This window comes from Helianthus annuus, chromosome 8 (assembly GCF_002127325.2).
Source record: "Helianthus annuus cultivar XRQ/B chromosome 8, HanXRQr2.0-SUNRISE, whole genome shotgun sequence".
Lineage (NCBI taxonomy): Eukaryota > Viridiplantae > Streptophyta > Magnoliopsida > Asterales > Asteraceae > Helianthus > Helianthus annuus.
The window spans coordinates 121,057,067-121,083,786 of NC_035440.2; the positions used below are offsets into that span (position 1 = coordinate 121,057,067).

At 41.3% G+C, this 26,720-nt stretch overlaps 2 protein-coding genes across 2 annotated transcripts; both read left to right on the plus strand.

Moving 5' to 3' along the window:
• The first annotated feature begins 1,237 nt into the window (after nt 1-1,237).
• On the plus strand, nt 1,238-2,296 carry LOC110901877 (putative F-box only protein 15). The gene has a single exon (XM_022148641.1). It carries the CDS (start codon nt 1,238-1,240, stop codon nt 2,294-2,296), a length of 1,059 nt encoding a protein of 352 aa, XP_022004333.1.
• A 249-nt stretch (nt 2,297-2,545) lies between these two features.
• Nucleotides 2,546-14,131, plus strand: LOC110901876. Its single transcript, XM_022148640.1, has 7 exons — nt 2,546-2,984; nt 3,070-3,761; nt 3,840-4,077; nt 4,181-4,528; nt 4,615-5,132; nt 5,201-7,227; nt 14,029-14,131. Exons 1-7 carry the CDS (start codon nt 2,546-2,548, stop codon nt 14,129-14,131), a joined length of 4,365 nt encoding a protein of 1,454 aa, XP_022004332.1.
• Nucleotides 14,132-26,720: the final 12,589 nt, after the last annotated feature.

Sequence of the window (26,720 nt, forward strand, 5' to 3'; positions counted from 1 at the left end):
CAACACGTAAGAACATTATTTTAATTTACTTTGTGTTATACGAGTAAGCGTTTTTCCACCACTAAATTTCTTTTCTTTTTAGAGACAAAAAATTGTTGCGTTCGTACCACAACATTTGATACACATATATAATGACGCGGCATTGATGGGTGGTTTTTTTTCCTTAAATCATTTCCAAATTGAGAATCTCAAATATCATGAGTACCCAAAGTACCAGAATTACGTGTTAGTTTGGTCCGAGAAAAAAATTGTCATCAACGAATATACAAAGCTTTCTTCACTTATGCTTACGATTCCAAGGGGTGCTTCTTTATATCCATTGGTCCCTTCCATTATAGAATTGAAGCATGACAGGAGACCTCAAAAAATTATTGTTGGTACATATAAATTCTCTATCTATATTTTTTTATTAAATATATAAAAGTTTATATATGTATGTATAATATAGTGTATACGATTTGGCTGATTTTGTTATAGATGTGGTTGGGAGAATAATAGAAGGCAAACGTGATCGATGTTGTTTTGAACTTTCTCTTCGAGATAAGACGTAAGTTATTATTTATTATTAACATATTACAAACATAATATTTACATTATATGTAAGAAAATATTATTATTAGCAGAACTTTAATCCAAAACCGTAATATACAGTTGTCACACAATACAAATGTTTTTGTCCGTCCTGAAGCCTTCCGATGTTATACATACCATTCGAGCCGTGCAACAAAAGTCTATCATATATGTATCGCGTGTCAAGTTGGTTCATCTACCAGATAGTATGTTATGCTTTACACATGAACATTCTAAAAATTAGTTAGATTTAATGGCTCATGTAATTTAATAAAAGTTATATTTTATTTGTTATTTCAGTTAATATTTTGAAGTCTACGGAGTTGAGTACGATTACGTACGAACCAGATATGGTCGAGGCACGGGATATTTAAATTATGGATCGTTATCCAAGTTTGTGTTTAAGTTAGAAACATTTGGTGTTGTTATATGTTTAGTTGTTGAATATTAAAGTCTCTCTTGATGTTTAGTGTTTTGCTTTTTTTCCCCTCATATTGAAGTAATTGTAGAAGTATATTTTACTTTGTCTAATCTTATAATATGATATTACAAGTATGTTATATTACTTGCTTTACAAGTAATGGTTACACCTATTTTTCACCAAACTATAATCTTCTTAGATTGGACAACTAAATAATCATTATCTGTGTTAAACGAAGGTATAACCATGGCTGACCTTCCTGTTCATACAATCGTGTTTGAGATATTAACGAGGGTGCCAGCGAAGGATGTAGGTCGTTCTAAGAGTGTATGTAAGCAATGGTACGCGTTACTGTCAACACAAGATTTCGTAAGGATACATTGTTCTCGCTCATTAGTTTCATCTAACCAGAGAGTTCTACTAATTGACGACCTAACATGCTCTGTTCATCCGATCATCTTTCAATCCAATGACTATGGGCCAAGCTCCATAGTTACATTTCCATTCCATCACCAAAATAATGATGTCTCAATACTTTCACATTTGAACGGATTGTTGTGTGTTTGCTTGAATCATACATACGAGCTGCTTCTTTGGAATCCAACAACTACTGCTTTCAAGCATTTGTCAACCCCTGATTCTCATGGATTCTATATAAATAACCTTGATGCCATTGGTTTGTACGTTGACGCTGACGATGATTACAAGGTCTTGCATATAAAGCGTAGGAGTGGTGTACTTGGTGTCTATGTTTATTCTAGGGAAGTAGACTCTTGGAGAAATATTCCTTTCATAACAAGACAAGAGTACCTAAGCCCTCATTTCAATTGGTCAGCTGGCACATTTTGTGGTGGTACTCTATATTTCACTGTTTGCGAATGTTGGATTGGAGGTATGAATGTGGTGATTTGTTTTGATGTTAATTCGGAGCAGTTCAAGGAGATAAGCTTTCCACCCGTTCCTTCTACAGGAATGGTTCAAGGTGTTTTAGTGAATGTAAAAAATGAGCTTCACATGTTTGCTAGCACTGGCATGTTTGAGATGACAATTGACCTATGGACGCTACAAGGGGATTACTGGATTAAGGTCTTATCATGTCCTCCGATCCCCCCGATATCATTGTCATTGTGGTGCGATATAACACATTATGTGACAAATGGTAATTGGTTTGTGATGACTAAATTAGGGAAGTTGTTTACAATTGAAATGGATATGAAGCCCTTCGAATGTTTTTATCCCGTTACTTGGTTTCGAGGTTTTAAGGGTGCGGTGTTTGTGGAGACCATTGTTTCAACAAGTATTTAGTTTGGCTTTCACTTAATGTTATCATTATGTATGTCAATATTTTAAGGATTTGTGTTTTTTTTCTCTAAGTCATGATATTCGGCTTAAGTCATGTATTTTAATGTTATCATTATGTATTTCAATGTTATCATTCAGTTTGTTTTTCTCTAAGTCATGTGTTTGAATGTTGTAATGATTTGAGAATTTCATCATCTATGATAACTCTCTTTTATTTAATTTGCAAGGTATTTGTCACTTTGTCAATTTACAATGACTAATGGACAACCAAACCATCGTAATCATGCTTCTAGCTCGAGCGGATCTACTAAAGCTGAAAAACGAAAAGAGTATCACAAAAGATACTATGCTGCACGCAAAGAAAATAACAAAGTATCTAAATTTGGGAGTGGTGATGCCTCCCAAAGTGCTTCATCAATATCTTTAATGAGTAATAGGTCAACAGAAAGGACGCCGTTAAGAAGTTTACAAACTAATATTACTCAATTTACACAAACAACAAATGAGAACGCCTCAAGTGTTTCTACTATAAAACGCAAGGAGTACAATAAAGGATGTTCTAATACACGAAACGATAATGGAATGCGTATTTCAAATGGCAGTCAAGTCAACCAAACCCCAATAGATGATGTTACGCCGACAACCACATTCCCATCTGTAATTGACGTAGTCAGGCATAGAACATCACGAGGTTTCTATTTATTTAACAATGATTTCTTTTTTTTCGAACTCGACATCTTTTACAACCTTCATTACTTAATACACCAATTTTTTAGGTATTCGAATTCATCCGCGTACTTTATTACCCCAATTTGCTGAAGTAATTGATCAACCTTCCTTCCAAGATGGGAGCGTGCAAGATGATCCTTATAATTTTGTTTACAATGGTGTACCTGGAGAGCATCGTGTTTTAAAGGAACGAGGTGCATGTCCTAATTGTGGAGCAAAACGATTTCAGTATGAATTTGATACCTTTTGTTGTATGAGTGGGAAAACTGTGTTAGCAAACTTAGAAATTCCAGAGGAATTGTACCGACTTTTCACGTCTCAAGATGAAATTGGAGATATGTTTAGGCAAAACATCCATGCTTATAACACCAATTTTTCTTTTGCCTCAATGGGTGTGACATTGGATGATACATTGAACAATATGAGAGACGGCGTATATACTTTTCGTGCACATAAAGGAATATATCACAGAATCGACCAATTAGTTCCGAGGGATGGGACCCCTAGGTACTTGCAATTGTATTTTTACGATCCTGATACCGAGTTAGATCACAGACTCCGATGGCCAAATCTTGATCGGCGTATTACTCAGATTTTAACACGTGTTCTTTCTACAAACCCATATGTCGATACATTTAGAAGACTTGCGGAACTAGGACCTCTGGACAACTATAGAGTCACTTTGAATACTTCGGTTGAACTTGACCAAAGGGTGTACAACCGACCAACGACATCGGAGGTATATATAATATTATATTAATTGCAATTATTTAATTGTATTGCTTATTTTACGTACTTATAGTTCACAATTATATAGGTTGCTGGTATTTGGGTTGAAGGTAATGACAATATCACTTCGTATAAACGAAGTATTGTTGTGTACGGTAGGTCTGAATATAGTCAAACTATTCAGCCGTACTTCAGCTGTTACGATCCATTGTTGTATCCTCTATTTTTTCCTAATGGTGAGTCGGGTTGGCATGGTAACATACCACGTCACGGAGTATCAATCAATGAGGTTCGCAACAATGATAACATCGAAGGAGAAATGGAAGGTACCAACAATTTGTTATCATTTTTTAAGTGAAGATCATAAAAATAGCGTAATGCGTTTTATTTTTATTAACTGTTTGTTTTTAATACATCTTCATTGTTCAGAGGCAAACACACGAAGTGGTAGAACAACCGTGGCTATGCGAGAGTACTACTGTTACAAGTTCCAGATTCGATCTACCGATAATTTGCTTTTGTTCGGTGGTAGGCTGCTACAGCAGTTTGTGGTTGATGTTTACATCAAAATTGAGACGTCACGCTTAGAATTTTGTGAGAGAAACCAGGCTAAGATTCGGGCCGAATTGTACCAAGGTATTGTGGATTGCGTCAATACTGGTGAGGTTCATGCAAACAGAGTCGGGAAAAGAATTGTGTTGCCTGCATCTTTCATCGGGGGGCCTCGCGACATGCGACGTCGGTTTCTAGACGCGATGACGTTAGTTCAAGATGACGGCAAGCCTGATGTATTCCTTACAATGACATGCAATCCTAAGTGCCTGAGATATGTGATAACTTACATGTTGGTCAAACTGCTACAGATCGTCCAGACCTTGTTTCAAGAGTGTTCCGGGCTAAATTAGAAGATCTTAAGGATCAACTCTTCAAGAAACATGTCCTCGGGGAAGTTAAGGCATACGTCTATGTCATTGAATTTCAAAAGCGGGGTTTGCCGCATGCATATTTTCTCCTAATCATGTACCCGCAACACAAGATCAATAACGCGGACCATTATGATAAGGTTATGTGTGCTGAAATTCCTAACAAACTAACACATCCCAGATTGCATGAGATGGTTGTCAAGCACATGATTCACGGTCCTTGCGGCAATTTACGATCAAGCAGTCCTTGTATGCAGGGTGATCCTAAAATTTGTCGTTTTCACTATCCTAGACAATTTAACGAACAGACGACACAAGGAGAAGATTCGTATCCGTTGTATCGAAGGAGAGACACCGGGATAGAAGTGGATCTACGAGGACAAACACTTGATAATAGATGGGTGGTCCCATATAACCCAAGGCTTTTGATGATGTTTAACTGCCACATGAATGTTGAAGTTTGCTCAAGTATAAAATCTGTGAAATATCTTTTCAAAAATATGTTTATAAAGGACATGACAAACAGGTTATTCAAGTCGATCAAAGTGAGCCAGGGGTTGTTATTAATGAGATAAAAAGATTTCAAGATGCACGCTACATATCGCCCCCAGAAGCTATGTGGCGCATTTTTTCCTTCTCTCTTTCTCAAATCTTTCCTGTTGTTCTAGCCTTACAACTTCATCTCCCAAATAATCAGATGGTTAGATTTAGAGATGATGACTTGATGCCTAATATTGTTGATAGGGAAAGGGATAAGAGAACCATGCTAACAGCATTTTTTGAGATAAACAGAAACGATGAAACAGCAAGGGTACATTTGTATAAAGATTTTCCAAAACACTTTACGTGGAATGGAAGCACACGCCGTTGGAGTCATCGTTTCGGTAAAAAACAAAGAGGTCGTATCGTTTCCGCTAATCCAGCCGAAGGAGAAAGGTACTACTTACGCCTACTTTTGTCAAATGTCAGAGGGCCTACTTCTTTTGAACATCTTTGCACAGTTAATGGTCAACAGTGTGCGACATTTCGGAAAGCAGCTCTTGAGTTAGGCTTAATAGAAGACGATGAATATCTATCACAATGTCTCGAAGAAGCCTCTACGTTTCAGTTTCCCAATGCTCTTAGAAGGTTATTTGCGACCATAATGATTTTTTGCCAACCTGGAGATATTCGAAAGTTATGGAATGACCACTTTGATTCACTGTCTGGAGATCATCGGTTACACTGTCAAAGTATAGAACGAGTTCAAAATATGGTTCTTACCGAAATTAGTGTCTTGGTACAATCCATGGGTAAAAATTTCAATGAGTTCGACCTTCCTAAGATAACAGACGATGTTAACTTACAAGATGCAGGTTATCGTGAGTTACAAGAAGAGTATGGGATTGTTTTGGAACCTGAACACTTGAGTGCCAAAGATTCACTTAATCCGGACCAAAAAAACGTGTTTGATGAGATCATGATGCATGTTGATAATGATCTTCCAGGCGTGTTCTTTATTGATGGTCCAGGTGGAACTGGAAAAACATTTTTGTACATTGCCTTGCTTACTGAAATTCGGTCACGTGGTCTTATTGCTCTCGCAACAGCTTCATCAGGTGCAGCGGCTAATAATATGCCAGGAGGTAGAACGGCTCACTCGAGATTCAAGATTCCTCTTAATCTTGAAAATAATTCAATGTGCAATATCAAAAAACAGAGTGGGGCCGCTAAACTGATTCGGTCTGCCAAAATAATCATATGGGATGAAGCGTCGATGGCTAAACGACAGGCGATAGAGGCAGTCGATCGTACATTCCAAGACATTATAGGTGTTAGTCTCCCATTTGGTGGAAAGATAATGGTTATGGGAGGTGACTTCAGACAAGTGTTGCCGGTTATTAAACATGGCACTCGAGCACAGATTGTAGACTCCAGCGTACGAATGTCACCTCTTTGGTCTTTGACTAAGAAGATGCGGTTGACCATAAATATGAGAGCGCTAAAAGATCCATGGTTTTCTAAATTTCTTTTAAGAGTCGGCGATGGAACTGAAGAACCAATCGAAGGAAACTATATCCGCATACCCGATGACATGACAATTCAGTGCAACAACAGAGAAAACGCTATAAAAGAATTGATCCATGCCATCTTTCCATCAATTGAAGATAATGTATATTCTTCAGATTATATAATCTCTAGAGCAATATTGTCCACTAAAAATGACAGTGTTGACGAGATTAATAATCAAATGATTGAAATTTTTCAAGGGGAGGAAAAAGTTTATTACAATTTTGATGAAGCTGAAGACGATCAGCGCAACTTCTATCCGGTCGAGTTCTTAAACTCGCTAAATGTTAGTGGTTTGCCGCCTCATAAGCTTCGTTTAAAAATTGGATGCCCAATAATATTGTTACGTAATATCGATCCATCACATAGCCTGTGTAATGGCACGCGATTGATATGTAAGGGTTTCATGCGAAATGTTATTGATGCGGAAATTGCAGTCGGTCAACATGCCGGCAAAAGAGTTTTTTTGCCAAGAATCCCTCTAACCCTTTCTGAAGATGACATGTTCCCATTCAAGCTGAAAAAAAACAATTTCCAATTCGACTTAGCTTTTCCATGATGATTAATAAAGCTCAAGGTCAAACAATTCCGAACGTTGGTATTTATCTTCCGGATTCTGTATTTTCACATGGACAACTTTATGTCGCGTTATCAAGAGGGATTTCAAGACAAAGTACGAAGGTGTTGGTACATCTCGCCAAAGAATTCAAACAAAGCGGAGTTTACACATCAAATGTTGTCTACCAGGAAGTGTTGCGTGATTAATTAATCGCATCCGAATAAAAAAGAAGGTAAGTTAGTAGATTTTGTGCCTTATTTGCTTCCAGAAATTACCTTTTAATTACTATTTTAAACCACATGTAGGCGTCTAACATTTTTTTATGTGTCGAAATCTGGTACAGTAGAGGAGAAGGTACAAGAAAGTCATAAGCGAACGGATGTATTGGTAAAACAGGAAGAGATACAAGAGACTCCCCGCATGGTGTTTTTATTGTTTTGTCCAGCTACTTGACTGTTTTGAACTCTTCTTGTTTTTAATTACATCTACTTCCTTGTTTTGTACTATTCTTGTAGAAGATCACCAAATAATCGATAAACTAACAAAAAAACTAGTGCCATTGTATCACGAATAAGAAAACTAACTTAAGTACTATACAATATTTCATGAGACGACGGATAAACTAACGGTAAACAATTATACTATTGTAAATTGCCACTCCCGCCGCATCGCGCGGGTAACTGACTAGTATATATATATATATATATATAGGGTAGGGTTCCAGCGTGAACCTAATCCCATGCGTGAACTGCGTGAACTAATCTGGACCATTGATTTCCTTTTTAGTTGTTAAGGGTATGATTGTAATTATATAAAAATTAGATTTAAATCATTATTTTAGTAATTGAATTAAGTTACAACTTTCCTATTTTAAAATCATTATCCACAATATCTTTTATTTCATTTTTATTTTCAGATTTTGCCACCAGAATTCGGATTATGATTTTTTAGATCCGCGTAACCTTCATATTTCAACGGTATACACATGTGTACCTGGATATGAATTGAACAGTACACATGTGTACTCAGCATGGTACATATGTGTAAGTAGCTACATAATACATACACATAAACAAAACCTGTACAACTCTTTTATATTAAGCAAATAACAATTTCCATAATGTTTGCCAAACCAAAAAAAAACATACAATTACAAGTTTCATTTTCGTGAAAACAATAAACGCAACATAATCGGAAAAATAAAAAAGACATAGTCTTTTACAACTATTCACCGCGTTGTATGCTGAATCATCCTTATCGACCAAGCATATAAACATACGTGAATCATCTTTATCGACCTCATACGTGAATCATCCTTATCGACCTTCCATCTCCACTTTCCTCGTTTACGACGTCTCCTATAATAACACAAAAAACTCAGCAATTAGTACTTTGCATAAGTCACAAGTGTACATCAACAACTTCACACATTCAATACACAAAACAAATATGAGATATCACAAAAACAGACGCTATACACATGTGTACATCGCATTAAAAACATAGCAAAACCAGAAATACACATGTGTACAGCGCCTTAAAAACAGAGCAAAATCAGAATACACATGTGTACAGCGCCTTAAAACCAGAGCAAAAATCAGAATACACATGTGTACAGTGACTTAAAAACAAGCAAAATCAGAAATACACATGTGTACATCGCCTTGAAGCAGAGCAAAATCAGAATATGGTGTAGCCAACATGCTTCTAGTACCTGAATTTCATGTTCAAAAATCAACCACAACGGTGACTTGGGCGACGACGACAAAACCTACCAGCTCCCAGTTACCGTTTTCAACACCTCCCTCTGTTCGTCAGTCAGAAACCCCTCAAGTGGCGTCACCATTTCCACTCGCAAACCTACAAAAAAAACCACAATCTCAACATTAATCATACTGAAATTCAAATCGAGTAAACGAAACACATAGCTTAAATTTCACACACGATTTGTTGAAATTACTAATTGAACCGATAGAATCATCAACACTTTAGACCAATTTCAACTCCAGAGCTTAAATTTCACACACGATTCGTTGAAACTACTAATTTAACAAATAATATCAACAGATCCGACCTATTTCAACTCCAAATTACACCAAAATCCACCTCAATATCACAATTTCAACAAGCAACAACACAACAAGTCAACAATAACCGATCAAACACCAAAAAAACGAAGAGAAACAGAAGAATGACGCAAACCTCAGCGTAAATGTGATCAGAATCAGCAGAAGTTCCTTGAGCAGGCAGACCTAGGGCGGCGCCAATATCCGCAACGGCAGACCTAGGGCGGCGCCAATACCCGCTCCCTATCGTCACCCATCGTCATCAATGTAAACAACCCACTGACGTGAGTCCGAGCACAGCGTTGCTGTCATCGATCAACGTCTCCGACGGCCACCACCATTGCCGCCGCCGTCATCACTGCCCGCACCATCCCTATCGTCACCTATCGTCATCAATGTAAACAATTTGCAGAAAGTAAGAGGAAGCAGGGGAGGGTTTTCAGATATAGGCCACGGTGGCTGTGATTGCCGGAGAAGAGATCGAGGGAGATAGCAGGGTTCTTTGAAACGATCCTTGGAAGATGAGAGAGAAAATTGGATCTTCAAGAATATTAATTTATGAGATTGAACATCATTTATGGAATAATTTAACATGTAAATTACAGTTCTACCCTTTTTCCTTTAATTAAATGAAAACAATTAACCACATATTTACTATCATGCCCCTCATTTTAATCTAAAGATCATAAAAATCAAGGGCCCAGATCAGTTCACGCTTGGGATTTTGTTCACGTTTGAACCTAATCCTATATATATATATATATATATATATATATATATATATATATATAGGAATGGGATCAAGAGAAAACGATTTGAAGTGTGAGAACGATTTTCGGCCATAAGATCTTTGTGATTTGTGGCTAAGACGATGCGGTGACATTTTTGTAAATAATGGGAACTTTATAACTACCAGGAGGGGTAAAATTGGAAGATCCAAACAAGGGTGCACATGCTAATCACATGCCATTTTCCTCCATCATATTTAAACGCTAATAACTTTTTATACGTGATTATTTTTCTAAAAAAAATTACACCATAAAACTCAGCGTTTTTTATCTTTCCAACCAGTATACTAGTGATATACTTTTCGAAAAAAAAATAACTGGGTTTTATGGCGTTTTTCTGAACTAGGTGCTTTATGCCGTTTTTAACTAGGTATTTTCATGACGTTTTTCTGAACTAGGTGTTTTTATGGCGTTTTAACTAGTTATTTTCATGGCGTTTTTCTGAACTGAGTGTTTTATGCCATTTTCAACTGAGTTTTCATGGTGTTTTTCTGAACTCGGTGTTTATGGCTTTTTTAACTAGATATTTTCATGGCGTTTTTCTGAACTGGTGTTTTATGGCGTTTTCAACTGGGTATTTTCATGGTGTTTTTCTGAATTGGGTGTTTTTATGGCCTTTTTTTATTTGAACACTCAGTTCATGTGAGTGGGGTTTTTGACAATATTACCCTTAGTGTAAGTTAGCATCAATGCCACATGTCAACACCAAAATCGTTCTCACCGTTCTCACACTTTTCACCGTTTTCCCTAAATCCCGACCTTATGTATATATATCATTTCTTTTCTTTTAATGTGGATTTTTATTTATACCCCTTACACTTTAGTAATTCTATCTTTTTTTCTTTCTTTTTAACCAATTGAACTTTAATAAAGTTCTCATACAACCCTTAAATTTTAATAAACTTATTTTTTTACCCTCTTTTACAATTTACCGAATATTAGTGTTGTAGATACCGCCATAACCTATGAGATAGTGTTAACTAAATGCCGATTGTTATAAAGATATTATATTTTACATACTATAAAGTATTGACAAATTGTAATGTCAAAAAGAATTCAAAATGTGTGTCGATTTAAGGTTATCTCCAAATAGCCCAACAAAATTAAGATTGAATACAAAGCCCAGGCTATACTACATATTTGATAAAGATCAAAGCCCAAATAAATCCACATAACGAAGTTTGCATATATATTCTTAACTAAACCACTAAAATTAAATTCTTAAAAAATAGTTACTTACACAATTAAGGTCTAGGTTTAAATGCTTGCATGTGTGGGTTATCTAGTTTTAGTTTTGTAACAAGTTATCTAACACTATTTAAGGTGATTTCAAATAGCCCAACAAAACTAAAGCTTGAATACAAGCCTAGTACATACCTTTTAAAGGTCAATGCACAAATTAATCTATATATCGAATTTTCTAGATAATTTTTTAAATAAACTACTAAAATTAAATTCATAAAAAGTAAACATAAGAGATTACACCTTTAAGGTCTATGTTAAATGCTTGAATATATGGATTATTTGGTTATAGTTTTGTAACAAGTTTTCTGACACTAATTTCTGTTAAATTTTCTATTAAATTTAAGTTACTAGAATACCTTTTTAACAAAACTATAGTTATAAATTTATATCATTTGTTTATGTAAATTACTAAATATATTAAACTTTAAACATGATGCCACCATCGCACTACCGGTTTGTAACACATAACGATATCATCATCAATATGAAATTTAACCAAGCAATACTGCCATCAAACCCACCCATTGCCCGCTATCCTTTGTCCAAACAATTAAAACAAAAAAATGGTTTGGCTAGTAAACAAATTTGTCACTCACCGTTCCCACCCATCCTAACCATCCTCCCTTTGTCCGCTACATTTCAAGCAAACTATGAAAATCCGTCAGTAACAACCATCGGATTTTCACTGGTGTGTAATCTCATTTGTAACAGATTGCCGACAGAATTTACTGAGAGATCACCAACGCCCCTATTTACCAATGAATAAGTCGTCTTGGGTCCTTGTTTCAAACATATTACCGACTACAATGTAGCTTTGCCCTCCGTAATCCATCTGTAATATGAATTACTTTTGAAAATGATAAAAGAATTATAAATATTTCTAGAAAATAAAAATAAGTTATATGTTTGGAAATTACAAAATGTACCACAAAACAAATAAATTTTGAAATATAGAAGGGACACCATTTTTAGGCTTGAATTGAGTTACTAAATAGTTACCATCGACGTTTCGATGCTATATGTAGAAATATTGACCGTTAGATTACCGCATGAAGGTCCGTTGGTATTGGGCGCTCATACCGAAAAACGATTGAAAAGTTTGACCTGGGGGAATCCTATCCTTTTCTTGTCCGCTCACCCGTGCGCCCTTGTCGACACGCGCATGCGTTAGTCCAAAATTGTTTGTCATGACTTAGATTGGGTGACATGGCAGTGCGTTTGGATGCATGGGTGTCTTCAGCTAGAACTTGTCTTATCTTCTTTATTTCTTTGTTTTTTCGGTCATTTTCACAAGTCAGCCAAATTCAATTGAACTTTAAAAAAAACCATATTAGAAGGTGAGTCATCCAAAGTGGGGGGAATTTTATATGAAAAATACATATAAATGATGGTACATCACTAACATAGGGCCTAATGCTGTGAGATCATACTAAAAGTGGGTCGGGTCAGGATATTTGGCTAGTAGAGGCCTATATTCAAGATACTAGGTTGGGAAATGGTAGGAGAAGACTAGGCTAGCAATTATAACAATTATAAGGAAGTTGGGCTAGTAGAGGACTAATTTTAGGAGACTAATAGCATAGGGTCGTGGTATAGAAAACGGGCTATCGAGGGTGTTAGTGTTAAGTTATCAAAATCAGAATTTCTTGTGGTTGACAAATGTGGTGGATGGAGACGCATGATAAGATGGTTGGAGTTCAATTGCATCTAGAGCATATATAATGCATCCCCTATCAAGCAGCTATAAACGGGTCATGTCAGTTATCACATCAGATTTATGTTCATCCTTCAAAAACCTCCTTTTTCTCTCCGATGCTACATTCACTCTCAAACACCCTTTAAAAAATAAAATGAGTAAATTTCAAAGTTCATCCTTTATGTATGTCTAATATATCAAAGTATGTCCTTTATCTTTAATAAGCTCAGAAAACATACTTAATGTTTGCAAATCCTTACATGTTACGTCCTTTAGTCCTAATCCAGTTACTTTTCATGGTTAAATTTGACTAAGTCAGCCCCACATAAGGGTATTTTGGTCATTTTATCATAAATATTAAAACAAATAATAAAAAAATTATATATATATACATACAGCTCTCTCTCTCACACACATAAACACCTCTCTCTCCCTCTCTCAACACACACCAGCTCTCTCTCTCTCTAATCGTCGGACAACCACCACCGGACCGACAACCATCGCCATACACCTCACCAGACCGACCACCATCGCCATACACCTCACCGGACCACTGCCACCACCTGCACACACCTCACCGGACCACCACCACCTCCACACCCCCACCGTTGGACTCCAAAACGATTATACTTCAACGAAACGGTTACTTTGAGTCGGTTAGTTATCGGAGACACTCAAACGGACACTTTGTTCCTCGCCGCTGCCTCTCCGCCGTACGCCGCCGCACATTAAGGATGTCATCATCGCAGTTAATCGCCACCGTATGCGGTCTTCGTTCTACTGCCCTCTTTTCTCTCTCTCTAATCGGATCGAATAGGTGGTGGTTGTGAGGAGATTTGTAGTTTGAATCTGGATTTGGGGTTTGTTTGGGGTTAGTAGCTTAAATGTAGATTAGGGTTTGAATTTTGTGGTGGTGTTCAGATCTGTACATATTCAGATCTGAATATGCAGGTTGGGGTTGGGCGGTGGTGGAGGTTTGTGCAGCGGTGGTGATGATGGAGCTATGGCGGTTGACGGTGGTGATGGTGTTGGTGATAGTGGTGGGCGTGTGTGAGAGAGAGAGGGGAGGGGGGAGAGATCTGGTTTGGAACAGAGCTTTTGAGTGAGATGAGTAAGCTCCTCAATAAGCTTGATGATTTGATTGCCGGAAAACTGGTTTGAAATTTGCCGGAAAACTGGTTTGCAGCAGATTAAAGTTGCAGGTGAAGTGGTGGTGGTGGCAGATCTGTGGTGGTGGTGGCGGTGGCAGCTGGGTTGTGGTGGTGGGGTTAGGATAGTTAGAGAGAGAAGGAGAAACATTTAGTCTGTATATATTTATTGTTTTTGATGATTATTTATTTTAATATTTATGATAAAATAAAATGACCAAAATACCCTTATGTGGGGCTGACTTAGTCAAATTTAACCATGAAAAGTAACTGGATTAGGATTAAAGGACGTAACATGTAAGGATTTTCAAACATTAAGGATGTTTTCTGAAGTTATTAAAGATAAAGGACATACTTTGATATATTAGACATACATAAAGGACGAACTTTGAAATTTACTCAAAATAAAATATAAATAAAGTAATACATACACACAAATATTATAAAAATGTTGGTTGTGTGAGAGAGGCCCGCCGTCTCTCGTCCCCACTCGTTTGGATTTCCAGACGAACAACCAGACGTTCCCTTTAGGACACCTCCTTCAATGGTGCCATCACCCTTTCCCCATCCGCATGTGCCACGTGTCCATAGTCCATCCACTTTCTAGCGATGGAGAGGCTCTTATGAGCCGACCACAGTGGTACTCGTGATGTAATCTAACGAGACGCCAAATAAATTAGATCTAAGAAAGAAATTTGGTGTGGACAACATTGACGAACAAATGCTAGCATGTGACGGTTCTAAGGTTGGTAGGGTTGGTTGAGTTTTGTTTGGAGGTTAATTTCAAACATATTGAAGTGGTTGTGTTTGTTTTCATCTCATCTGGTGCTTATTTTAAGACAAATATGCAATAAAACAAGTATTATTGTTATTCATAAATTCAAAAGATACATTACAGTTTGTATGAAACAATAAGCAAAGAAAGAATAGCTATGTCATTTAATTTAATATTAATATTAATTAATATACATTGAATACGATAAACTCAACAAAGACTTAGGTTTACAAGTTGTAATTCTATTAACTTATTGGCAAATTGGATTTTAATAATCCGAATCAGCTCTTTTTGGCCGATAATAATCTCAACTCAGTTAATTAGTTACAATAATCCGAACTCTTTCATTTTATTTGTAAAATAGTCTGCCGTTAAAAATTATAACAGAGTTAAGTTTTTTTCTATATTACAAACCGATGTTTTTGGGCTTTTGATAATAACGAGAATACGAGTCGATTGATGTAAAACTTACCTCGAAACAGTGCTCTAAACGACTTGATTTTTGTTAATTAGAAGTTCAAACACCCGAATCGAAGCACCGTTTTCGTCGTTTAGAGCACTGTTTCGAGGTAAGTTTAAATTAATCGACCCGTATACTCGTTCTGATCAAAAGCCCGAAAACAACGGTTTGTAACTTGGAAAAAAAACTTAACTCCTGACGAGGTGTGACCCGCATCGGTCACCCGACCCGGTTACAACCTTTTATATTAATATAAATACAAAGATTTATTCCAGAACCTTCCATATCTACATGGAAGGTGCACAACTAAATCTCCCACTTTTTGGGAAGATCGCATAAATCTCCAACCTATCGGAACGTATCCTGAAACAAAGGAAACCCTAATGGAAAACCTATAAATAGAGACAAATGCGTAAGGTATGATCATCTAATTCCCCTACGTTTTCCTCTCCTATACCATACTTATCCCAAGAACAAATACTTATTCTCACGCCGGAGGGTGGTTACAGGAATAACCCCATTCCTGTAACGAGTCCTAACGGTGTTTCTGTTTTGCAGCTACTCGTTCGAATCACTAATCATTGAAGCCATTGGTGTTGTTAAGGTCAGTGTTTCTTCATTGGCGCCATCCGTGGGACCATAAGAGCAACAAAGAACTTCATGGCAAGTGATCAGAACATGGCTGGTCAAAGATTGACAGATAATAACTTGGCACTAGGGGCGGGAAGCGGGACCACCCCACTATCGTCCCCGGCCGTTACCAGATCTTTAGATCCAGAGTTCGAGGCGGAAGGACCACCACCGGGGTTTGATAATATCACCACCGTCTCTTCCCAGGCAGTGGTTACAAACCCTTTCCTCTATATGCCCTCACAAACACCACCTGGAAGGATGGAGGGGACAGGCGGTGGCGCCTCTGCTCCAGGAGCTGCTGTTTTCTCGCAGACCTCACGCCTTTACTCCACCCCAGTCATCACTTCGGCGAGCCCCAGTATCTTAGTATCTGGAACCAACACTCCCCAATACTACCAACCGTTGGTCTACAGTCCAATGCCACCATTGTATTCAGCCGCGCTTACGGCGGCGTTATCCACCCCACCTCATCAGCCTGTCATCATGCCAACCGGAGTAATGAATGCCCCTGTCACACCAGGAAACCAAATGTATTTCCCGGGATATTGCTATACGCCCCCTTTTGGGTATTTACCCTCGTACGGGGGAGCAGTTTATCTGCCTCAGGGAACAGCGCAAGGAAACTCTCAATCGCCATACGCGGCTTACATGCCGCCGTGGTGGAACTTTCCAACGCCACAGCCAACGTATACCCAAGCGCCAACGGAGCCTGTGCACTACAGAGAAAATGCGGTCAGACCCCGGTTGACTCCTTTAGAAAACTCCGGTCCAGGAACAGGTCCTGCCCCGGGTGTGAACATCCCACCTACACAGCCAGTGAATATAGAAGATGACGAGTTAACCAAGCCGTACAAGCCAGTGGATGCAACATTCCGATCCAAATTCACGCGTAGGATCGCTGAAGCCCCTATCAAAGAAAAACCGAAGATGCCCCAAACCGTCGGTAAGTACGATGGCCTCACTGACCCGGATGATCATCTTAATTTATTTAAGAGCGCGGGTGAAGTGGCTTGTTGGCCCATGCCCCTATGGTGCAAAATGTTCGTACAAACTTTAGTGGGAGCAGCACGAGTATGGTGGGATAGCCTACCCACGGGTGAGATAGACAGTTTTGAAGATTTGGAATCAAAGTTCATCCTACAGTTCAGTCAACAGCGCCGACATACAAAAGATAGGAACGAACTACTCCATATCCGTCGTCGAGACAATGAGACGGTGGAAAATTTCATCATCAGATTCAACAAAGAAAGCCTGGCGATACCAGGTGTCACCAACGATTTGGCATGCGGAGCTTTCCTCCAAGGGGTCAATGATAATGAGTTACTGAGAACATTGCACGGAAGGGATGGGGTACCCCCGACCATAGACGAGATACTCCGGATCGCCAAAGTATACGTTATACAGGAGAAAGCGGTAGCGGCCAGCCACGCGGCCAACAGAAAGAAAGAAGCCCAGAAGAACCAGGAGGAAAAGGATAGTCGGGGGTCCAAGAGTAAGCACAAGGGAGACCGATACCAGCGAAACGACAAAGACTCGCGGTATGATAGACACCGGAGCTCCTACTCAAGGAATGAGACGTCAAAACCTCGGTCCGAGTATCCCAATTTGAGCAAGACCCCGGCAGAAATCCTTGCCTCAGAAAACCTCAGGCTCAATCCACCAAAACCGTTAAAAGACAACCCGAACAAAGACACGAGCAAATACTGCGAGTATCACAAGGGGAGCGGGCACGATACTAACGACTGTTTCCAGCTTAAGAAACAGATCGAATATTTCGTGAAGTCAGGAAAATTGGCACATCTAGTGCGAGACATAAAGCAGGGCCCGCCCGTGGTTAAGGAAGAAAGCGATAAGGTGGCAGGAAAAAGGCCGCGCGAGTTGAACATGGTTCATGCCGGTACAAGAAAAGGGGCGAAACGGAGTTTCTCCACACTCGAACCTTGGATGTTGGCAACTATGACAATTGAACCACGAATGGAAGATTTGCATCTTACCACGGATGCCCTGATCATTTCGGCGGCGGTAGGAGATTACCGTATGAGGCGAATCCTGGTCGACACCGGAAGCTCGGAGGATATCATCTACGAGCATTGTTTTGATAGAATGCAACCAGAGGATAAAAAGCTGCTCGAATCAGTACACGCTCCTATTAAGGGTTTCACAGGAGAGAAGGTGGATCCTATCGGTCAAATCACCTTCCCGGTAACTTTCGGGCAAGCACCCAAAGAAAGAACGATACTACTTACCTTCCTCGTGGTCCGCGCCGAATCGTACCACAATGTGATCATTGGAAGGTTCACCTTGGGAAAGTTAGATGCCATAGTCTCCACGGCGAGAGGCTTTATGAAGTTTCCAACACCGCAGGGTATCGCTACCGTATTTCGCGATAGAATTGGAGAGATATTGGATACCAAACGATGTCGCCAAGGGCCCGCGGGGGCCACGGGACCAGAAAGGTGGGTGCTGAGCACACGCCACCCGGACCAAATGGTCACCATCGGCGACACTCTGTCCCCAGAAGTAAAGAGCGATTTGAAACAATTGCTAAAAAGAAACGCAGACATATTCGCTTTCGAGCACGCCGATATGACGGGAGTCCCTCGCAATAAAGCAGAACATAAACTCGCCACGCTCCCAGGCATTAAGCCAGTCGCCCAGGGTAAACGCAGTATGGCCCCGGATCGCCGGGCAGCGGTCGTTAAAGAAGTACGCAAGTTAGTGGAAGCTGGAATCCTCAGAGAAACACAGTACCATACTTGGGTGTCTAACCCGGTCATGGTTAAGAAACTAGACGGCACATGGCGGATGTGCATCGACTTCAAAGATTTGAACAAAGCGTGTCCAAAAGACGCATACCCGTTGCCCGAAATCGACTTAAAGGTTGACTCCCTGGTGCCGTATCGATACAAGTGTTTTTTGGACGCGTATAAGGGATACCACCAGATCAAAATGGCCAAAGAAGATGAAGAGAAAACAGCCTTCCACACCGACGTTGGCATCTTTTGTTACACCAAAATGCCATTTGGGCTACGGAATGCAGGAGCTACCTACCAGAGGCTCATGGACAAAGTGTTCGAAACACAGATCGGGCGAAACCTGGAAGTCTATGTAGACGACTTGGTAATAAAGAGCAGCGAAGAAAAACAAATGTTGGCAGACATAGAGGAAACTTTCCAGCGGCTCAGAGAGTACAACATAAAGTTAAACCCAAAGAAGTGTTCTTTTGGGGTGGAAGAGGGGAAGTTTCTGGGGGTAGTAGTTACCCGCGACGGCATTAAAGCTAACCCAGAAAAAATAACCGCCATATCGCGAATGCCTTCCCCCCGAACGCTGAAGGAAGCTCAAGCCCTAAATGGACGACTGGTAGCAATCAACAGGTTCCTAGCAAGGCACGCTGAAAAATCATTGCCATTCATAAAAACGCTAAAAGATTGTCTCGACAAAAAGAATTTCAAATGGACCGGCGAAGCAGAACAAGCTCTGCAGGAAATGAAGCGTTTCATAGAAAGGCTCCCCACGCTGACCGCACCTAGACACGGTGAAGTGCTAAAAATGTATCTTGCGGCGGCCCACACAGCAGTAAGTGCTGTACTCATGGTTGAACGGGAAGGAAAACAAACGCCAATATACTACATAAGTCGGGTATTAGCAGGACCTGAAACGCGCTACCCTACGCTGGAAAAGCTGGTCTTAGCATTGGTACACGCAACAAGGCGATTAAGAAGGTACTTCCAGGCACATCGTGTACAGATCTTAACTAACTATCCGCTACAGCAGGTCCTGCACAAACCGGAGGTCTCGGGTAGATTGGCCAAGTGGGCTATCGAGCTGGGGGCCCTAGATATCGAATACCAGAAACGAACGGCGGTTAAGGGGCAAGTAATTGCTGACTTCTTAGCCGAAATACCGGAAGGAGAGGTAGTTACGGATCCGGTCACCCAAGACATACCTGAGACCAGCACAGCAAGAGAAACTTGGAAACTGTACACAGACGGATCATCTAGCGGAAAGGGATCCGGGGCGGGTCTAATGCTGATAAGTCCAGACCAAATCAGGCTAATGTACGCCTTACGTTTTAACTTCGAGTGCTCTAACAACGAGGCGGAATATGAGGCGCTACTGGCAGGGTTGCGAATGGCAAAATCCATGGGGGCAGCTAGGGTAGACGCATACGTCGACTCGCTGCTGGTCAACAATCAAGTCAACGAAACATATGAAGCAAAAGACGAGGCAATGGCAAAATATCTGGCAAAAACCAAAGAGCTCATGAACTCTTTCGACAAAGTCACGCTTAACCACGTGCACAGAGGGAAGAATCAGATAGCAGACGCTTTAAGCAAACTCGCCACCTCCGGCATGGAAAGGGAAGTCAAAGTTGAGACATTACAGACACCCTCAATCGAACCGCGTAGCGTCTCCGCTGTCACAATAGAAGAGCCCTGTTGGTATACCCCGATCCTACTCTTTCTTAAAACAGGCGAACTGCCTCCCGCCAAGGGCGAAGCACGAAAGATACAAACGAAAGCACTGCAATACGAAGTCAACGATGGTGTCCTGTATCGAAAATCTTACCTGGGTCCGCTGCTACGATGCGTCTCCCCGGTAGAAGCGAAATACCTCGTCAGCGAGATACATGAGGGTATATGCGGTATACACGCGGGTCCTCGAGCAGTGGTCGCCAAAATTCATAGCGCGGGGTATTACTGGCCCGGGATGCATGAAGACGCTGTCAGAGAATTGCGAAGATGCCTCAGCTGTCAGAAATTCGCCCCTCAAACAATTCGGCCCAAAAATAGTCTGGTACCGGTGACATCAGCATGGCCTTTTCAGAAATGGGCTGTAGATATTGTGGGACCTTTCCCGCCTGCTCTCGGGAAATTAAAATACTTAATCGTGGCGGTTGACTACTTCACCAAATGGGTGGAAGCAAAACCTTTGGCTAAGATAACGGCAGAAAACGCCAAAAAGTTTCTCTGGGAACACATCGTATGCAGGTTTGGCCTACCGCTCTACCTGGTAAGTGACAATGGGACGCAGTTCACGGATAGAATTTTCCAGGAATGGTGCGCCGATCTCCACATTCAGCAGATCTTCACGTCGGTAGCACACCCACAGGGTAACGGGCAGGTGGAGCGGACGAACAGGAGCTTGCTAGAAGGTATCAAAAAGCGGCTGGGACACGAGGGAAGCTCGTGGGTGGAAGAGTTGCCACATGTCCTTTGGGCGCATCGAACAATGCCCAAGACCAGCAACAATGAAACCCCATTTAGCCTTACCTATGGAATGGAGGCTATGATACCTGCTGAGGCAGGGTTGCCGTCGTTACGCCGTCTCAAGGTAAAAAGCAACAATGACCAATCGCTGAGAGAGGGCCTAGATTTGTTGGAAGAGAGGCGTGAGGCGGCCGCCATTAGCGAGGCACGATACAAAAAAGCTCTGGAAAAGTACTACAACAAACGGGTGTCCAAACTAAGTTTCAAGGTAGGCGATTACGTCATGCGCGACAACGAAGCAAGTCGAATGGAACCAGCGGGAAAACTGGGCCCCAACTGGGAAGGCCCCTACGTCATCCAAGAAGACCTGGGCAAAGGGGCCTATCGCCTGTCCCGACTAGATGGCACGCCAGTCCCGCGCAGTTGGAACATCGCCCAGCTGAAGAAATGCTACTTGTAATGCCTTGCTCCTAACAGCAAGAGTTGATTACCCTTTCCAGTTCGCATTTGTAACCCGTCATGGGATTTCTACTTTTTTTCTTTTTTGCTTAATGCAAGTTTAATAAAGTTGCAAGTTCATCTATTACAAAAGTTACCATCGCACAATGAATGCATTAACCGGTAAAAACAAAAACAAAACCCTTAAACACGAAATATCTTTCATTATAAGTCATAGGGTAACCACAACAAGCGCTTACGGCGGGTATCTTGGTAATAGATACATAAACCGCCTCAAAAATAGATAGGCATCATCACATATACATAGCCTATCTCAAAAAATTAAAAACCAAGTACTTGTCCCTGTTTTTAATAAAAACCAAACATAAGGGAACCAAAATACAGAACATGTTCACAAAACACCTACTGAGGAAAGATGGGTGCCGTCACCACTGCAGGGGTAGGCACCCCCACATCATCATTGTCTTCCACCACCACCACAGGGTTGACGGCCAAGTGATCAGTTGAGCCACCAACCATTCGGAACACCAAGCCAGAGTCATCCATCGGCCGCCCCCTCGTCCGACCACCGGACTGACGTTGGTAGGTCAGGCGATATCGCCGTTCAGGGTCCACCGGGATCAAGCCAGTCAGCACATCAGCCGATAGCTGCACTCTGGGATCCTCTGGTTGAGGATCCAGAATAACAAGGCTTTGACATGCTCGGTTGGCACGAACCGGAGCAGCATTTGGGATTGGTCGTCTGCCTCTAAGCATTGATCTTGTTACCGGATGCTGTAACATCAACAGGCCATCAGCAGCGTCAAGCACCCGAAAGATCTCGGAAAGCCTTTGCCTGTATCGTTTTCTTTCCATTGCACCAACATACCCAAAAATGGAAACGAAGGGTGAATTTATAGCAATAGTTAAAAAGTTTTGACAGTGGTGACATCAGATATATTAATTAAAAGTAATCATCACAAGTCACAGAGCCATATTTTACAAGCCGGCGGTGTCAGAAATCATGACATTTGCATTAACTTAGCTGTCAAATCAAAACAGATAATGGGCACTAAACCCAATTAAAACAGTGTCAACAAGAGTACACAACAAGCAATAAGATGAATAACGGAATAGTCAGTCTTCTTCGGATTCGTCCGCGGGGTCCAGCATCAGACATAGAGATTCTATTCCATCCTCATTAACTTTATCCATCAGATCGCCATAGCACGGTAGAGGCTCGGTGTACGCAGCTTCAAGAGCATTCGCCATATCAGCCTGTAACTTATTCTTGAGAGTTTGGAAATCCGGCGGCACTCTTTCCGCTTGCTGGCAGTCCATGTAGCCTTTAAGTACGCCGTCATGATGACCAGATTGGTAGGCAGCGGCGGAAAGACGGTCAATCAGGCTAGTAAAGTGGGACGACTCACGCAGATATTCGAACGCCCCCACTAGCCCATTAGTTATCAACCAATTCCTGTCTCCCCGCATAGCCGCTAGCTGGTTGGTCAAATCATCGATCTCTGCATGGGATTGTACCAGCGTGTCCTCCACCTCCTTTAACTTCGAAGATGACGATGCAGCAAGCTTATTGTTTTGGGTGACAAGGGAATCACAATGATCTTGCATCTCCTTGAATTTTGCTTCACGCTCCTCCAGCTCTCCCTGCATCAGTCGGATCTTGGTATGACAGGTCTCTACTTCGGCTGTCAAATCCTGGTACCGCTCCTGAACCTGGGACACAAAATCAGTGTCAACACGAAATTTTTCCAATTGGGCTGATAACTCGTGTCTCACCTTCTGAGCCTCCGCCACAGCCTTACGTTCTAACTCCTCTTGTACATTTTTCGCTTGAGCCAAAACCCGATCTTTTTCCGCCATATCGCGGGCCCATAAGATCCTTTCCTCAGCAAGATGTTCAGTTACCCTCCACAAATCTTCCTCGGCCTTATTCTTCTCTGACAGAAATCGGGCCTCCTTCAATCCCGCGGTTTGCAGTTGACTTTCGAGGCGATGCTTGTCATCCCTCAGTTCTTGGATAATGGCCCGGGCCTCATGAAGTTGGGTGTTATCACGCACCCACCGGCGCCGAATCTCTACCAACCTGCGAGGTAGGGTCACGGAATCTGATATGGACGAATTCATCAAATCTTCATTATTTAACCCCTCAACATACGCTGCCTCAGCAGGTGGATACGCTCTCTCGATCCAATGTTGAACCACAGGAGGAAAGATCAGTCGGGAGAATTCAGCAATTTTCCATTGAGGCTGATAACGCTTATCCTGAGCGTGAGGATCCCAGCAGACGGTGGGTATAAACAGGTCATCAATCAAACGGGCACCATCATCAGCAATACCGCTGCTCGACGCACGATTGTCACCTCCACCCATGCTAGTCGCCTCATGCGCAGTCGACGTAGCAACAGCATTAGTATCGACACCAGCAAAAATGTCTTTGGGCGAGTCAAGTAACATTGTGTCAAGACCGCCTGATTGAAGCGATGATAGCGGCTCCACAGATACAGCTACCGATATCGCAGGACTAGGGGATGGCATGACACAGCTCACGGCGGGAGCAACTGAAACTAAAGATTGTGGGCCCATAGACATGCTGACATTACTGCCAGGACATGACCCCGCTACGGTCGGCGCAACAGTAGATGTCACAACTCCGGATGATACTCCCATGATGGTACCTGAAACATAAGCCCAGAAGGACGTTATCAATATGAACACCAATACGCCATAAGGATAATTAGCAAGACATACCTGGTGAGAAAGCACACGCGGCTTGCACCGCTTGAAACGCGCTCAGAGTAGGTGCTACGAATATTTTCCTTTTCTTCGAGACACGACCAGGACTGGTCAGATCGGAGACCAAGGGACCATCGCGCCCCATAGTGGGCGTCTCCTCCATTGTGGGCATACTCCCGTGAGTTGCTGAGTGTTTTTTCCCAGACAATTTTATTCGGGCAGGTTTTTTCTCCGACGAAGCCACGACAGCGATCGTCATACCCGATAGGGGAGCAATGTACGCCAGTGGGTCCGCTGGCACAGCGGGTAGAAGAAATTGCTCCAAATGCACTTTCAGCACATCAGGCTCCCCTTCATCCAGCATCCGGTCGGCGGGTTTCAACGCGAGATGACGGGGTGGATCGATAAAGTCAAACATCCCCCAATCCCCTGCGCGAAATAAGTAATTAAAAATAATAATAAATATGGAAAAAACACACCATAAAAGTTAACCCGGTGCGATGATGTCAGCATACCTCCATCTTCCCGTTGAAATGAGGGATAACGCTTTATATCTGGCCATAGCAGACTCATGCCAGCCATCACCAGTGCACCTTCTGGAATGATGGTGCACTCAAAAGGGCGGCCACATAACTTCACATATAACGCGTTCGACGCGTACAAATCCGCAGGAGGAGCATCATCTTTCACCTTATACTTCGGTCCTTTCTCTTGCCAATGCATTTCCCCAGGAATAGCACCGGCGTCCAGATAGAAGAACTTTTTCTTCCAATCTTTGTCCCTAGAACTAGTGGGGATTTCCCTCAGGCACGATACATCTGTATCCCTCCGATCAAAAGTAAAGAAAGGGGATTTCCACACCAGCACGAAGAAAGCCCTAAAAACAATTAGTTCTGGGATATGGCCCAGAGCTACGCAGGCATATTCGAATTGTCGAAGTTTTACAAGGCCAAGGGGATGTACTTGTGAAATGTGGATACGGTAGTAATCAAGCACCAATTTCAAAAATTTGGTGATGGGTAGTCGGAAGTTGCAAAACTTGAAAAAATCACTGAATAAGGTGATTTTACCTACTTTCAGGGGAAAGGCGGTGTCGGTTTTCGATGGCAACACAGGATTCCACTCAGCCCTAATACCGTAATCATGAACTAGATTGTTGAAGGATGTCACACCCCATTTGCACAGTAGGGCGTCCGTGGAAGTGGCAACGGCGGAAGATGATTCGGTCGTTTTCGAAGCCATGGAATCGAGAGGATGACGACGGTGTAATTTGGGGGAGATGTCTTGAACCCTCATATAAGGTATCGTCCTTTATAAGTTACGGAAACTTTTCAAATTCAAAAATGTGTACGAATCGACACACGTGTCAACCAAGGGAATCGACAGCTGTCACTCACATGGTGACCCAACTGTCACATCCTGTATTTTCGCCGTATTTTGCAAAGGTCGTTGTAAAAATCATCATGAGTTTACCTTTTTCTTTTTCTCTTAGTCCGACCTAATGGATTCTCTCCATGAGCTCGGACTGGGGGGACATGACGAGGTGTGACCCGCATCGGTCACCCGACCCGGTTACAACCTTTTATATTAATATAAATACAAAGATTTATTCCAGAACCTTCCATATCTACATGGAAGGTGCACAACTAAATCTCCCACTTTTTGGGAAGATCGCATAAATCTCCAACCTATCGGAACGTATCCTGAAACAAAGGAAACCCTAATGGAAAACCTATAAATAGAGACAAATGCGTAAGGTATGATCATCTAATTCCCCTACGTTTTCCTCTCCTATACCATACTTATCCCAAGAACAAATACTTATTCTCACGCCGGAGGGTGGTTACAGGAATAACCCCATTCCTGTAACGAGTCCTAACGGTGTTTCTGTTTTGCAGCTACTCGTTCGAATCACTAATCATTGAAGCCATTGGTGTTGTTAAGGTCAGTGTTTCTTCAACTCCGTTATGTTTTTTTAACGGCGGACTATTTTACAAACAAAATGGAAGAGTTCAAATTATTGTGACTAATTAACTAAGTTGGGATTATTATTGACCAAAAAATACAGTTGAGATTATTAAAATCCAATTTGCCTTATTTATTCAAATGACTTCATTAACCACCTCTTTGAAGTAACGAATTGTAGATTTGGAGTTCAACAATTGTGTTTAAGTTATATGATATGATCTCAATTCGTTTAAACTTTTATACTTATGCTAGTA